The sequence below is a fragment of the Melospiza georgiana genome, chromosome Z (genome assembly GCF_028018845.1).
Source record: "Melospiza georgiana isolate bMelGeo1 chromosome Z, bMelGeo1.pri, whole genome shotgun sequence".
NCBI lineage: Eukaryota > Metazoa > Chordata > Aves > Passeriformes > Passerellidae > Melospiza > Melospiza georgiana.
In genome coordinates this window covers 33,011,057-33,023,733 of record NC_080465.1, presented here as the reverse complement: position 1 = coordinate 33,023,733, position 12,677 = coordinate 33,011,057, and the positions used below count along the sequence as shown (strand labels likewise).

At 37.5% G+C, this 12,677-nt stretch overlaps 1 protein-coding gene across 1 annotated transcript in view; it reads left to right on the top strand.

Moving 5' to 3' along the window:
• ADAMTSL1 (ADAMTS like 1) overlaps positions 1-12,677 on the top strand; it is a 307,052-nt gene that overhangs the window by 158,840 nt on the left and 135,535 nt on the right. Inside the window, exon 5 of the mRNA XM_058044542.1 lies at positions 7,263-7,499. Coding sequence (XP_057900525.1) covers positions 7,263-7,499 — 237 coding nt within the window. The remainder of the gene's footprint in view (positions 1-7,262; positions 7,500-12,677) is intronic.

The following is a 12,677-nucleotide window of genomic DNA, read 5'->3' as shown; positions in this document are numbered from 1 at the left end:
TAGATCTTGAAAACAGTTTATTAAGCTCATAGCTTAATGAAGCTTGTGAAATTCTGCACTAGAAAAAGTCCACAATATTGTGAGTATTTTTGTTTACTCAGATTTTGCCTTTCAAGATTTCATCCAAAAAGACACTGAAAATTAAGAAAATGGAAATAACAGGCTCATGAGACCTATGTTTTCATGTTACATTTCAGTCTTTGAAGGCAAAAGAGATCAAATCCCCCCATTCCAAGCTTTCATTACCATTATCTTGTGCATAGCTTGAGGAATGATAAAATAAGCACTATTTTATTTCATAAAATAACCAGTATTTTTGGTTTTTGCAAGCTGCCTTTCTATGAACTGATGTGTTTTCTTAATGACCCTCCTCTTACAGGAAAGAATGGGTAGTCATATATACTAAAAGCAAATTATTTGAAATATAAAGTTGGAAAATTGGAAGAATAGTTTTGGAGTCTGGCAATGAGTACATTTTATAGGCACTATCATTTGCAAGATTTTGTTACAGCTGGTTTTAATTCATCCCGAAATTAAATTACAGAAGGGGAAAATATGAGATAAAGAAAAAGAGAGGTAAGGGGAAAGAATGGCATGCCTGTTGTCCCATTTACCTATATTAATTATTCCAGAGATGCTGAATAATTTTACATAATAAAGACTGTAGCAAAGACTGATACTGCTTTCTATGAAGCTTCTGAACAGTCCTTAAAACAGTAAATCCAGTTCAGTATATTTGCCACTTGCATTGTCTGTTGATGATCAGAAACTGGAAGGATTACGGGTATAAAGCCACATGTGTAAATAGTAAAAGAAGGAATGAGAGAATCTGAAGATGATTTAGGGTTGAATTGCATCTGCTTTTTTTCTTATTTTTATTCACATGGACTTAAGCATATTTCCAGCCATTTTGGAATATAATAATGGGAGGGAGAGAGGGAGCAATTTGGTTTTTCTTTAGAAAATCAGTCTCAATGCAATGAAAATGTGTTTTTGCAACTATCTGGGTTGTTGTACTGAATGTTATGCAAAATAAACAAATATAATTCCAAACTCTGAGTAGGATTTTTTTACTTATTCTCTTTCCTTTTTTGTTTTTCTTAAGCTAGCACACTCTTTTTTTCCTTCTTCTATGTGCATTATTGGTTGCCAGGTGCTCTCCAGCTTTTATACCAAGCTGTCACTCCATCTCATATGCCCTTTCTCTTTTATAGTCCTTCTGCCACTCTGCTGTCTTCTGCTTTCTCTTCCTTTCATTTACATGAAAATCACTTCGAAGGTTGTTTGTTGTAATATATACTGTCTTTACTGTCTTTCTCAATTATCAGAATTCTTCTTGTGACTGAAAACATTTTTATTTTCCCTGATAGTTTTTCTTTCATTGCATTGCTTTCTGAATAAAAAAAAGGAGAGAAAGAAAAAGAAAGAAAAGATGAGACTGACACTGAAGCTGCACAACATCAGTAGCTCCTTCAACAAGGTTTCTCTTAAGCCTAAGATAAAATTTGTAGATTGTAGATCCCGTTAGTCAGGCAACCAAAGCTTGTAAACACCACCTGCAACTGTTTTAATGTATACCTCACTTTCTTCACTTGGCTGAAGTACCAGCTGTAATGTCATCCCCCATTTTCTGGCTTGCATTCAGACAAGCTCCTTCCATCCCTGTTTCTTATCAGCTCATGCTGCATTTTGTATACACCAGTACCAGTGTTGTTCATCTTACTTTCTGCGAAATAACACAATCTTCTTTCCATGCTCTAAACCCCTGCCTGGAAAATGTCAAAGCTAAACTTCCATATAAGTACATAATTCTCAGAAGCACTGGCTTATGTGTATGAGAAGTATCATCCCCAAGAGGATATTATCAGACCTACGAGAATGATTAGCAGAGTTTAATTTTTCTACCCAGTCACCATTCAGTGGTGACTGAAATGCCATTTTGCAATCAAACCTCCCAATTTACATCTTGCAGTAAAATATAAAAAACATATTAAACAAATTATAGGCACATATCTCCTTACTAACACACAATTTGTTTTATGTAAATTTACTTCTGAATTGAAAATTCTTCTAAACTCAGATAATTTATTGTGACTACGGTCAGTCTGTTCTTCAAACTACCGGATTTTAAGAACTTCCATCTTATTTCTGATTGGCTGCGTTTTAAAACCTCAGTGTGTCATCTAGAAATTATTTCTTCATACTTGGAAACAAGTGCTTTTAGTATCTAGCAAATGACAGAAGCTTGGATATCTGGATTTGCAGTCTTTTCTGCAAGCAGGACTGTGAATCTGTGACAATTAAAAAATAGAACAAAAAACCCCACATTGTGTCCAGTTAATGTGAACGTAAAAAGAAACTTTGTTGCCCAAATAACCTGAATTGCTTCCCTTACAGTAATATTTCATGACTTGTCAGGACTCTGGGTAAATAAGAGTTTTAAATTCAGTATTTCTGACAATTTTTTTTTTTTTTAATTTGAACAGCTCATTTTTGAACTCTTTGATAATATGGCACCCTTGATGCCTTTAGGAAAGTATGCTTTAATATTATGTATTTATATTAGTTTTTGACTGAAGTTCTTGGAAGTTTTCATGCTGAAATTAAACTTAATGTATCTAATTTAAATGCTTGTTTTAATACTTAAAAGAGATGGACAAAAAAAAGAAATTAAAATTACACAGAAGACTGCATATTGAACTATTTGCCAAAATGGGATCATACTTCCAAAAAAAGACATTATTTTGCTGAAAAAAATATTTTATAAATATTTATAATGACAAATTTTAGTGGAACTTTGCATTTATATTTCACTGACAATTTTAGCTCTCATCTCCATGCCATGTTTATTTGCTGGTATTTCCCCATTTTCTTTGTTCCTATTATTTTTCTCAAGCTTGTCTCTGTCAGATATTGCAATGTCTTGGGGTTCTTAGAGAAAGCTTTAGTATGAGCCCCTCTCAATCTAAACAACTAAGTATGACCCTAAGTTATTTCCAAGTTCATGGGAGTAGGCTATTGAAAAATCTGGCAGCAAGAAAGGTAGTTCTAGCGGGGCACTCAACAAGGCTTCAAGGCTGAGTGAAGTTTCTCTTAAATCCCTGGATATCCTAAGTCCCTGTGTTTTTATCTAAAGTTCTTATTTGGTCTTAGACAAGTCCCTACTTGAAGACTTCAGGTTTTCTTTCTTGGTAGGGAAATTGGTGCAGCTGCAACACTGTGAGTACTTCATGGAACTGGTTCAATAAGCTGTTCTGTCAGATGCTGCACAGAGTAGTCCAGTTGTTAGTCATTTTTTGTACAGAGGAAGAGCTCCAGGTATAGTAAATCATTTTTGGCCTCTGCAAATATACAAGCACATATATTGTAAACTGTTTTAAAGTTCCTCAACTCTTTCCACCTATCACTGCTTAGATAGGATCTTCTACATTTCACCCACTAAGTAAACTTTAAAAAGTCTGACCCTCTTTTGTCCCGTGAAATCTGATCTACCTATCACCATCAAGGGACATCTGGGATTCATCTTATCTTTTCCAGTGGATTGTTGATTAATGGAAATTGTTTTGAATGGGATTCAAACATGGCAAAACTCCATGGACCTTATGAATTACAATCGGGTAAAATAGGAGGTCAAGTTAAAAAAAAAAAAAAAAGAAAATCGATGTGAGGAAGAAAATGAAGCCATAATAATATGGACCACATTACATGCCTAAGAAGTGAGGATGAAACTCCTGTGTATATTTTAAAATGGGTTTCACAGATCAAAGGGGTTTCTGATCACCTTTAAAATTATATATATATTCATTGCTGTACAGGAAATCTTGACCTGACGGGATGAATAGGGATTATAGGTATCCAGCGCAGGCTCAGTGTTTCAGTAATATCTCATGAACCTTTGTGAGCTAAAAGCCATAAAAGACCCACCTAGGACTCACAGAATTAAAGGAGGAACAGTTGTTTCCTATTCACTGGAATTTTTTCATCCCTGAAAGGTCTTCATGAATAGGAAGTTTGAAGATAAATGGATCTAGATTAAACTTTCAAGTTTATTAGTTCTTTCTGCTTCTTCAAGGAGTGCAATGGCAGCAGTTCTTCATATCTGCAGGGGCCCATAGATATTTTCTAAAAGAAAACAAAACTGTTAAGACTTGGCTATAGTAACAAAATTGGAATAACCTGAAGCAGGACTGTAGTAGTTTCAAGGCCAGATACCAGGGCTGCCACATGCTGCAGGCCAAACACAGGCCATGCGGATGTGGTTAGCTAAATTCCTCACAGAACCACATAGCCCTTGCAGAGATGCACTGCCTCGTGCCCACTGCTACACTGACTTGGCCCATGGCTTCTGGCTGTCTCAGAGTGCCTGTCAATCTGCTGTGCAGGTAGACAAGCTGTGTAAGAAGCTGTTACACAGCTCCCAGAATCAGACCCTTGGCTGGACCAATATGTAACTTCACTTAGGCCAATGGAGCAGTGCTAGCTGGTAGCCATAGAGGGTCCCCTTCCCCTAAACCATCATGCAAGTATCAAAAGCAGGCTGATCTTTTTCAAGAAAACTTTTTGGAGTTAGTCTATAGTTCCTCTTGTCCAGGAACCAACAGAAATAAGGCGCAGCAAGACTGCCTCAGAACATCAAGTGGCCTTATCTAAAGGTGTACAAAGTGTTTAGAAGAAAATAGCAATTTACTTGAAAATTTATGCAAAACCCCCACTGGTTTTACCTTATCTTCTGTTTCAGCAAATAGAATACTTATTTATAGGCTGAGAACTTATATCGAGCTTTGATCATATGTTTGCACAAATGTCAGCACAAAGAGGCTCTGATCTCCACTGACATATAATACAAACGAAAAATAGTAAATTTAAGTTGAAGAAAAAAGTGGATGTGCTAAGTTTTGTGCAGTTCCTATATTTTCAGTCTCAGTGACTTCCTTCTAAAAATGAGAAATGTTCAGAATTCAGACCACAGATTTTCTCAACACTGTCCATTTGGGCATAAAAAAATATTAGACAGCTTGTGTAGGTATTATACATGAACATGCAAGTACTTGTGCTTTTTAAGCAGAAGAAAAGATTCTCCCTGAGGGAAAAACATCTCCAATGCCTTCAGGTAAATTTAGGATTCAGGATTTCAGCAGGAGAAAAGTTTCTGCACCAGGCTGTGACCCTTTTTCACATCTTTGTGCCAAGAATAAGTATGTATGTCTGTGTTTCTGACTGCTTGCATGTATTCTTAATTGATTCAGGTTTCACATGAAAACTTTTTTAAACACAAGCTCTGCTATTTAAATCCATTGTTTTATTTTGACCACATTATCAAAGATTGGAAGTATTTAACATCAGTCCTGGTCACCTGCTGTGTCCTGAAGGCTTGTTATGTTGAGGAATGTTTTTTATTTCTTTGATTAAGAAGTAAAATCCAACACAACAAACATAGTATTGAGTTCTTTACAAAGCAGGATTATGAATTCTGTGTGTCGTGTGCTTTATTGGGCCTTTTTCTCTTTGTAAAAATAAAGCTGTTACAAGCCAGGAAGTTCTGAAGGTAGAGCCAAGCTTGAGCCAAGCTAGAGAGCTGGCTTGGATTTCTGCAACCAAGCCTTGGCTTGGGTATCTGCCAAACCAATAGACCTGACTGTGTTCATTTACAGACAGAAAAATTCACAGAAGGGTAGGCACCAGAAGATTTTGTGGTAGGAAATAAGGCCACTGTGTTCTTCTTTTCTTGTTTGAAAATAGAACTAAAGCAGATCTTGGATCAAGCTGTAACTATCTTATTGTTCATCCTTTGTATAAGAGCAGACCATAAAGACCACTTTTTCTCTAATTACAGAGCTGTAGAGGAATAATGAATTCCCCACATATTTTTCAGCTTGCTTCAGTGTCCAAACTTTGTCTTGTAACAAAAGTTTGCCCAGATCATAAAAAGACCCTGATTGCCCCTCAGATTTTCTTTATATTTTAAAATCAAACTGAAATACTTGAAATATTTTTTTTTATCTTCTGTATTATATTGATAGAAAAACTGAGTTCTTTGGCAGTAAAATACCAGTTACAGGCTTCCACTTTCAACCTCCACTTTCAAAAAGGAAAAACAAGCTCTGGGTTATTACTCTTTGATACATATTTCTCTAGAGAGATTTAACCCACATCATTTTTTCTCTTATGCCTTACTCCATTGAACCTTTTGTAACAGGAAAACTATTGCCTTCTACTTAGATCACAGAACTTTTGACTGGGATTTGACCCTTTAATTTTGGGGTGCATCAGACTCGAACACAAAGTGAATTAATTGAAAATTTCCTCACATGGTACAAAGAACATTAGATTACAATCTGCGGCTAAGGCCACAGCTTGTATGTGTGTATAGTCCACAACAAAAAAGGTTTGAAATGTTGCGACCCAAGATTATTCAACATTCAAATAAAATAGCCATAATCACATTCCAACAGTGAATGAGAGGCCAGAAGGGCTAACCACATTCATAGCCAAGACTGTGCTGTGTTCCTTTGAGAGGAGATTTGAAAGCTTAGTTTTTAACACAGATTTTATTTTAGATTTTAATAATAAAAAATGATCCATTCATGTCACAAAGTGACATGCAGCCTCCATGTCTTTCATATCCAAAGCTGGTAGACTGACTTCAGAGTTAGATTTATATGACTCACAAATCTCCTGAAGAATTAAAAAAAAGGGGTTTTTTTTTAAGATCTTCTCAGTTGGAAGTCCCTGATTATGTGAGCTATTAAATCTTAGCTTAAAGAAATGCAAATATGTATCAAATGTTTCTGATTCATTTTGCCCCAGCAATTGATTCATGTCAATGAGGCAAAAAGAAGAAAAGCTAGTGGCAAGAGCTTAAATAAAGAACCGAATCACATAGTTCTTTTTTCTCTCTCTTCAAACAAAGGGTAAAACCTGTCTGGAAGAGAGTGGCTGTGCACACATGTTTCTCCATATATGTGCACAAGTAGAATAAGTTCCAGCAAGAGCATTGTGACCCTCTTTTGCTTAACCACAAGGCTGTGGTTAAGACATGAACAGTGCATTTCTTATTTCCCATTTACATATGGTCTTTGAGCTCTTTCAATACTTTCATGGAAAGAAGAAAGAAAGGTATAATCATCTATTGAATTATGTGTGTTTTTTGTCTAAGCAGAAACTGTCTCCATCTGGCAGCTGTGGAGCACCGCCAGCTGCATGATGCTGCAACTGGCGGTGCTGAAGAGGCCTGCTCATCTTCTCCTCCTCCTTTTCTGCAGGACTGCCCACCAGAAGCAGGTGATTTTCGTGCCCAGCAGTGCTCTGCTCACAACGATGTCAAGTACCAAGGGCAGTTGTACGAGTGGCTCCCCGTCTCTAATGACCCTGACAACCCGTGCTCGCTCAAGTGCCAAGCCAGAGGAACGGCTCTGGTTGTGGAGCTGGCGCCAAAAGTTCTGGATGGGACACGGTGCTACACTGAATCCCTGGACATGTGCATCAGTGGCTTGTGCCAAGTAAGGAAAGAAGCCCTGCCTCAGCCCCTCTCCTCACGACTCCCCTCCTCAGATCTCTCTCACATGCTCACTCCCTCTCTTCCTCCATACTTGTGTAAATTTAGGGTCTTTATTTTATTAATCTGTTTCAGATTTCTTTTACTATTGGGTTTTGGGGTTTTTTTGGAGGGGGTGGAAGGGGGAGACATGTATAATCTCAAATATTATTTTCTCACTTTATGCTGCTCCCTTGGGGTTCTTTTGAAGGATTTTATTATGCTTTTGAACTGTTCTCTATAGCTGCAGTAGCATATCTGATTTGAAGCACCAAGTATAAAGTAATGTTGTAGCTTTTAACTTAGATACATCAAAGTTGTCAAGGTCTATCAATCAAATTGCATTATCTTTGAGGATTACTGCTCCCTGTAAATCAGAAACCTGTATGGCAGTAGATGAGGCACTAAAGTGAAAAATACTGCCATTTTTCCTGTAGGGCTAAGCAAGCTGCTACATCTCCTTGGATGTTAGCATTCCTTATTTGTTACCAATGAAAATTTGTAACAAATGGGGACTTTTAGACCCTTCCCTTCACAGTGTGTAGAGATCTCTTGGTCATTCAATCAATTTATTTGCATCCTAATTTGATTTTTATGACTTTGGTGCTTTTATTTATACACTGATGCTCTATCATTGCTTCTGTTAAATTACTTGCTCTATCTACATCATACTTTATTCTTCTAAACTACTAGGCTGCTGGTTGATGAAGGAGAGGACTTTTTCACCATCCCTGTTAGGTTCTGAGCACACCTAGGTCTCAAAAACAGTTGAGTATAGATTCATGTTTCATTGCACAGTGACCTTAAAATCTATGTAAACTTGATGTGTTGTTGGCTTTCTAGTTGGCTTTCAACTGCTTTTTTTTTTTCTGGGGGTGGGGGGGTGGGTTTGGCAGTCCTTAAGTAAATGAAATAGAGTAGATAGTTCCAGGATTAGTCTCATTTCTGCTCTGAAGAAGGCAATCATTGAGACCTCTTGACTGAAACCAAGGGCATGCATCACAAATTTCTAGATTGCCTAATGAAACAGGCTATTTTTAGTCTTGTTTTCTGTTTTCAAATCTTTTAAAAACTTGACTGGAAGCACAAAAATCTGGATGGGAAGAAGATTCAAAGTTTTTTGCATGTAGGCCTAGGATTTAGAAGCAAGCTGATTTTTGGCTTAGTCCAAATATGAAGCATACTTTTTCTCAATCAAACTTTCCCTTAGAAACAGAGTTCCTAAGTATCTGAAACAAACTCATTTGCATTCTCATGACATTCTTACTTGGAAGTCTGAAGGTAACTGCACTGCTAAAACTATAAACACTGATGTTATTTCTCTGTGGCTTGAAAATAGATATAATATACTATCAGTAGTGTCCCTGTGTAATTTTAGTTAAACTAACTCTTTCTTATGTACCCTAAAATGGTAGTGTAATTTTTAATGCATAAATAACCTTAAAGTTGCCATGTTCTTCAACATTCAGTTTCTTCAACCATTTTGCCATGTCTTTACAATTACCGCATTTTTGAGGATGACCAAAAAAATTAAACTATGAATGCTCATGCTGTATTCCTCACAGTGAAAAATGGGTGTGTTAAATTTAAATCAACTCAAAATATTATTGTCTCAGTGTATCCCTGTTAGCCTGTCATACCTTTGCGACAGTAGAGGTACTGCATTAAAAAATCCATAATTAGATTTGTCCTAACTGTATGCTATGGAAGACAAATTGCTTTACCATCTATCACAGCAACAGCTAGTCCTACGTAAGTAGTCCAGAATGGTAAAGAGAATGGAATTGTCCATAATAAATGGTGAGCTTCCTTTAAAAGCAATGATCTTCCATTGCTTCTATAAAGGTTATTTTAAAAGTTTTGGAATTATAGAAGAACCAGTGGCGCATTCTTTCTCTGTAACATTTTTGTGAATAAACTTATTTCTGTAATTATAGAGAATGCATGTAAACTTCAGACAAGACAAAATGTGATTTTAGAAATTATTTCTATTCATTTGCAGTAAGAGCTGCAGGCTACCACTTAGCTAAAGTGGTTGACATAACATAAACATAATAATCATGGGTCTCAGTAGTTTGTGAGAGTTCATAATGAACCTGGAAGAAAAGCAACATTTTCATGAGATGTCTCTGAAATGGCATGATTTGGGGCAGGCAACTGCCTTAATATACATATGTTTTGTCACGACTGCAAAAAATGAAGTCTCTTAGGATGTATCTTTCATATAAGGTCCTGAAGATTAAAAAGTGAAGTGTATTTCTTATGTAGTTTAACAGCAAGAACCAGATTCTGCACCTGGTACGAGCAACCGTGCTTTTGTATGCAGATTGTAGAATGAGGTGCAGCAGAGCAGCCCTGCAGAAAGGGAGCTGGGGGTCCTGGCAAGTTGAACATGGGTCAGCAGTGCCCTGGCAGCCAGGAGGGCCAACCCTGTCCTGGGGTGCATCAGGCACAGCATCACAGCTGGGCAAGGGAGGGGATTGTCCTGCTCTGCTCTGAGCTGGGGCAGCCTCACCTCCCGTGCTGGGGGCTGGTTTGGAGTATCACAATATAAGATACTAAACTGTTAGAGAGTGTCCAGAGGGTCACAGAGATTGTGAAGGGCCTTGAGTGGAAGATGTATGAGGAGTGGCTCAGGTTACTTTTTCTGCTCAGCCTGGGAAATCCCTTTGTGGCCTTCTACATTCTCAGGAGTGGAAAAGGAAGTACCCATCTCTTCACTCACATGGCCAGTGACAGGACTTTGGGAAATGGCATGAAGCTGAGTAGTAGAAGGTTTAAATTGGACATAAGGAAAGAGATTCTTCACCCAGAGGTTGGTGGGGCATTGTAACAGCAAAGTGGTCACAGCACCAGCCTGTTTGACTTTAGGAAGCATTTGTACAATGCTCTCAGGCCCATGTTCTGAAATTTGGAATGTCCTGCACAGTGACAGCTGTGGGACTAGATGATCCAGATAGGTACTTTCCAACTCAGCATATTCTATGATTATATAATAAGAGGTCCTTTGCAACAGTTGCACTATGTTGAAGGTGAATAATATGTTTTCTGGATTACTCAGAGCAAAACTACTGAAAGCAACTTTAAGTTTACCCTCCTATCAGCTTGCATTGATCCAAGTATTATAGCAACCAAGGAGATGTTCTTGAGTTACAATATTATACATAAAACATATCTTTATTTAATTAGGTGCAAGAGTCCTGAATTAGTAAAAGTGTCGTTAAGAGCAGTGTATGCTGACATAGAGCATTTTTCCCAGTAAGTCAAACAACAGTGTTAATTATCTTAACTAACAATAGGAATATATTTCTTTCTATGCAAGACTTGGGTCAACCCATAGCCTTTGTGTGGTCACCAACTGTTCTTCAGATTACTGAAATTAAAGGCTAGTTGTATTGCTTCTGTGTGCCTCAATACTCACTCCTGATTTAAAGGTGATGGATTTCACTCTCATTGACAAGAATGTAATTGTAAAAAGGTGCAGTATTTGGAAATGTTAAGATCTCTCTCTCATATTTATCCTTTGTTTTTCATACAGTTTGGAGGTTTAAGACTACCAGTACCTTAGTTGCATATTTATGAGTCTTTGTTTAATTATGAGATTTTGAGCTGAAGCCTTTGTTTTGCCTGCTGGCCACTTAGTAGTATAAGTCAGAAGAGACGTCTGATTCTATTCTGGGCAAGCAAAACCAAATTTGTGTATAGAACAGGCTGTATCCCTGAATCTTTGATTCCACGAGTATGGTTAGAGATTCTTAAAAATATTTTTAGTTTTATTTATGGAGATAGAATTTTGGAGAAGTTAATCAGTAGCTGATTCAGATATACTTCAAGGCATAGGCCAGTACCCATGACTGTGATAGCTCAGAAATCATGCAAGCTGCAAGCATTTTGCCTCTCTCTGTATTATATAAACATGGATCTTTCCATATTATGTAAATGCATTTTCCCCATGAAGAGATGTATAACTTGCCTTTTTTCTTTGTGTGAAACACCTGAGAAATTAATAGGAATTAATGTCTGAACATATTTTTTTTTTCTCTCTGTTGTGTCACAGACCAACAACAGCATTTCTCAAACAAAAATACTCAGAATGTTATATGTTCTAGTTCTTCATAATCTTCTTGCTCCTTCTGAAAATTTTAAATGCCATCCTCTATGGATATCTCTGTAATTTGGGTGTCCTTTCTTTCTCCTTTTTTTAAAGAAATACAGATTACTTCTCAGATCTTTGTGTCTCATTTTGAGTTTACATCAGCTTATAAATACACTACATCAGTTGTAGTGCCCCTTTGGTGTACTGCAACTAGCTTGAACCTCAATGCTGAAGTCAATAGAATGGTCTTTAGGGAAATAATGATTTGAAGTTCCACATTATGAAATGTCTTTATAGATAGAATTAATGGGTATACTGAGGACAACACATTTAAAACTTCCAGTTTCTAGTTTAATTTCCCCTGTTTGCAAAATAAATTCCTGTACTTCAAATCCTTTTTTATGGTTTTGAGATTATTAAGCAATTTCTGCATGCAACAGTTGAAGGTGCGAAGTTGGAGAATGATGGGTTCATCCTGGCTGGATGCCAGGTACCCACCGAAGCTGCTCTCTGCAACCATGTCGGGAGAGAAATTTTAACTGAAGGCTCATGGGTTGAGATAAGGAATGCAAGAGGTCATCACTGATCACTATCATGGGCAAAACAGACTTGCGGGAATGAGTTGAATTTATTGCCAATAAAAAATCAGAGGAAGAGAAGTAAAACAAATCTCAAAAAACATCTTCCCCCTACCTCTCCCTCCTTTCCTTTCCCTGTAAGCAGTAAAGGGAGATGGGGAACAGAGGTTACAATCAGTTCATCACACATTGCTCCTGCCGCTGCTCAGGGAGAGGAATCATTCCCCTGTTCAGTGTGGGATCTCTCCCAGGGGAGACAGTTCTCCATGAACTTCTTCAGCATAAGTCTATCTTGTGAGCTGCAGCTCTTCACAAACTGCTCCAATGTGGGTCGCTTTCCACAGGGTACAGTCCTTCAGGAACAGCCTGCTCCTCCTTGTCTTTGAAATCAAGCTCATTCTTTGTCGTCACACTACACATTGTCACAGCAAAAAAAAGCAGGAAATTGGCAGCAGTGAGCATGTGTGTT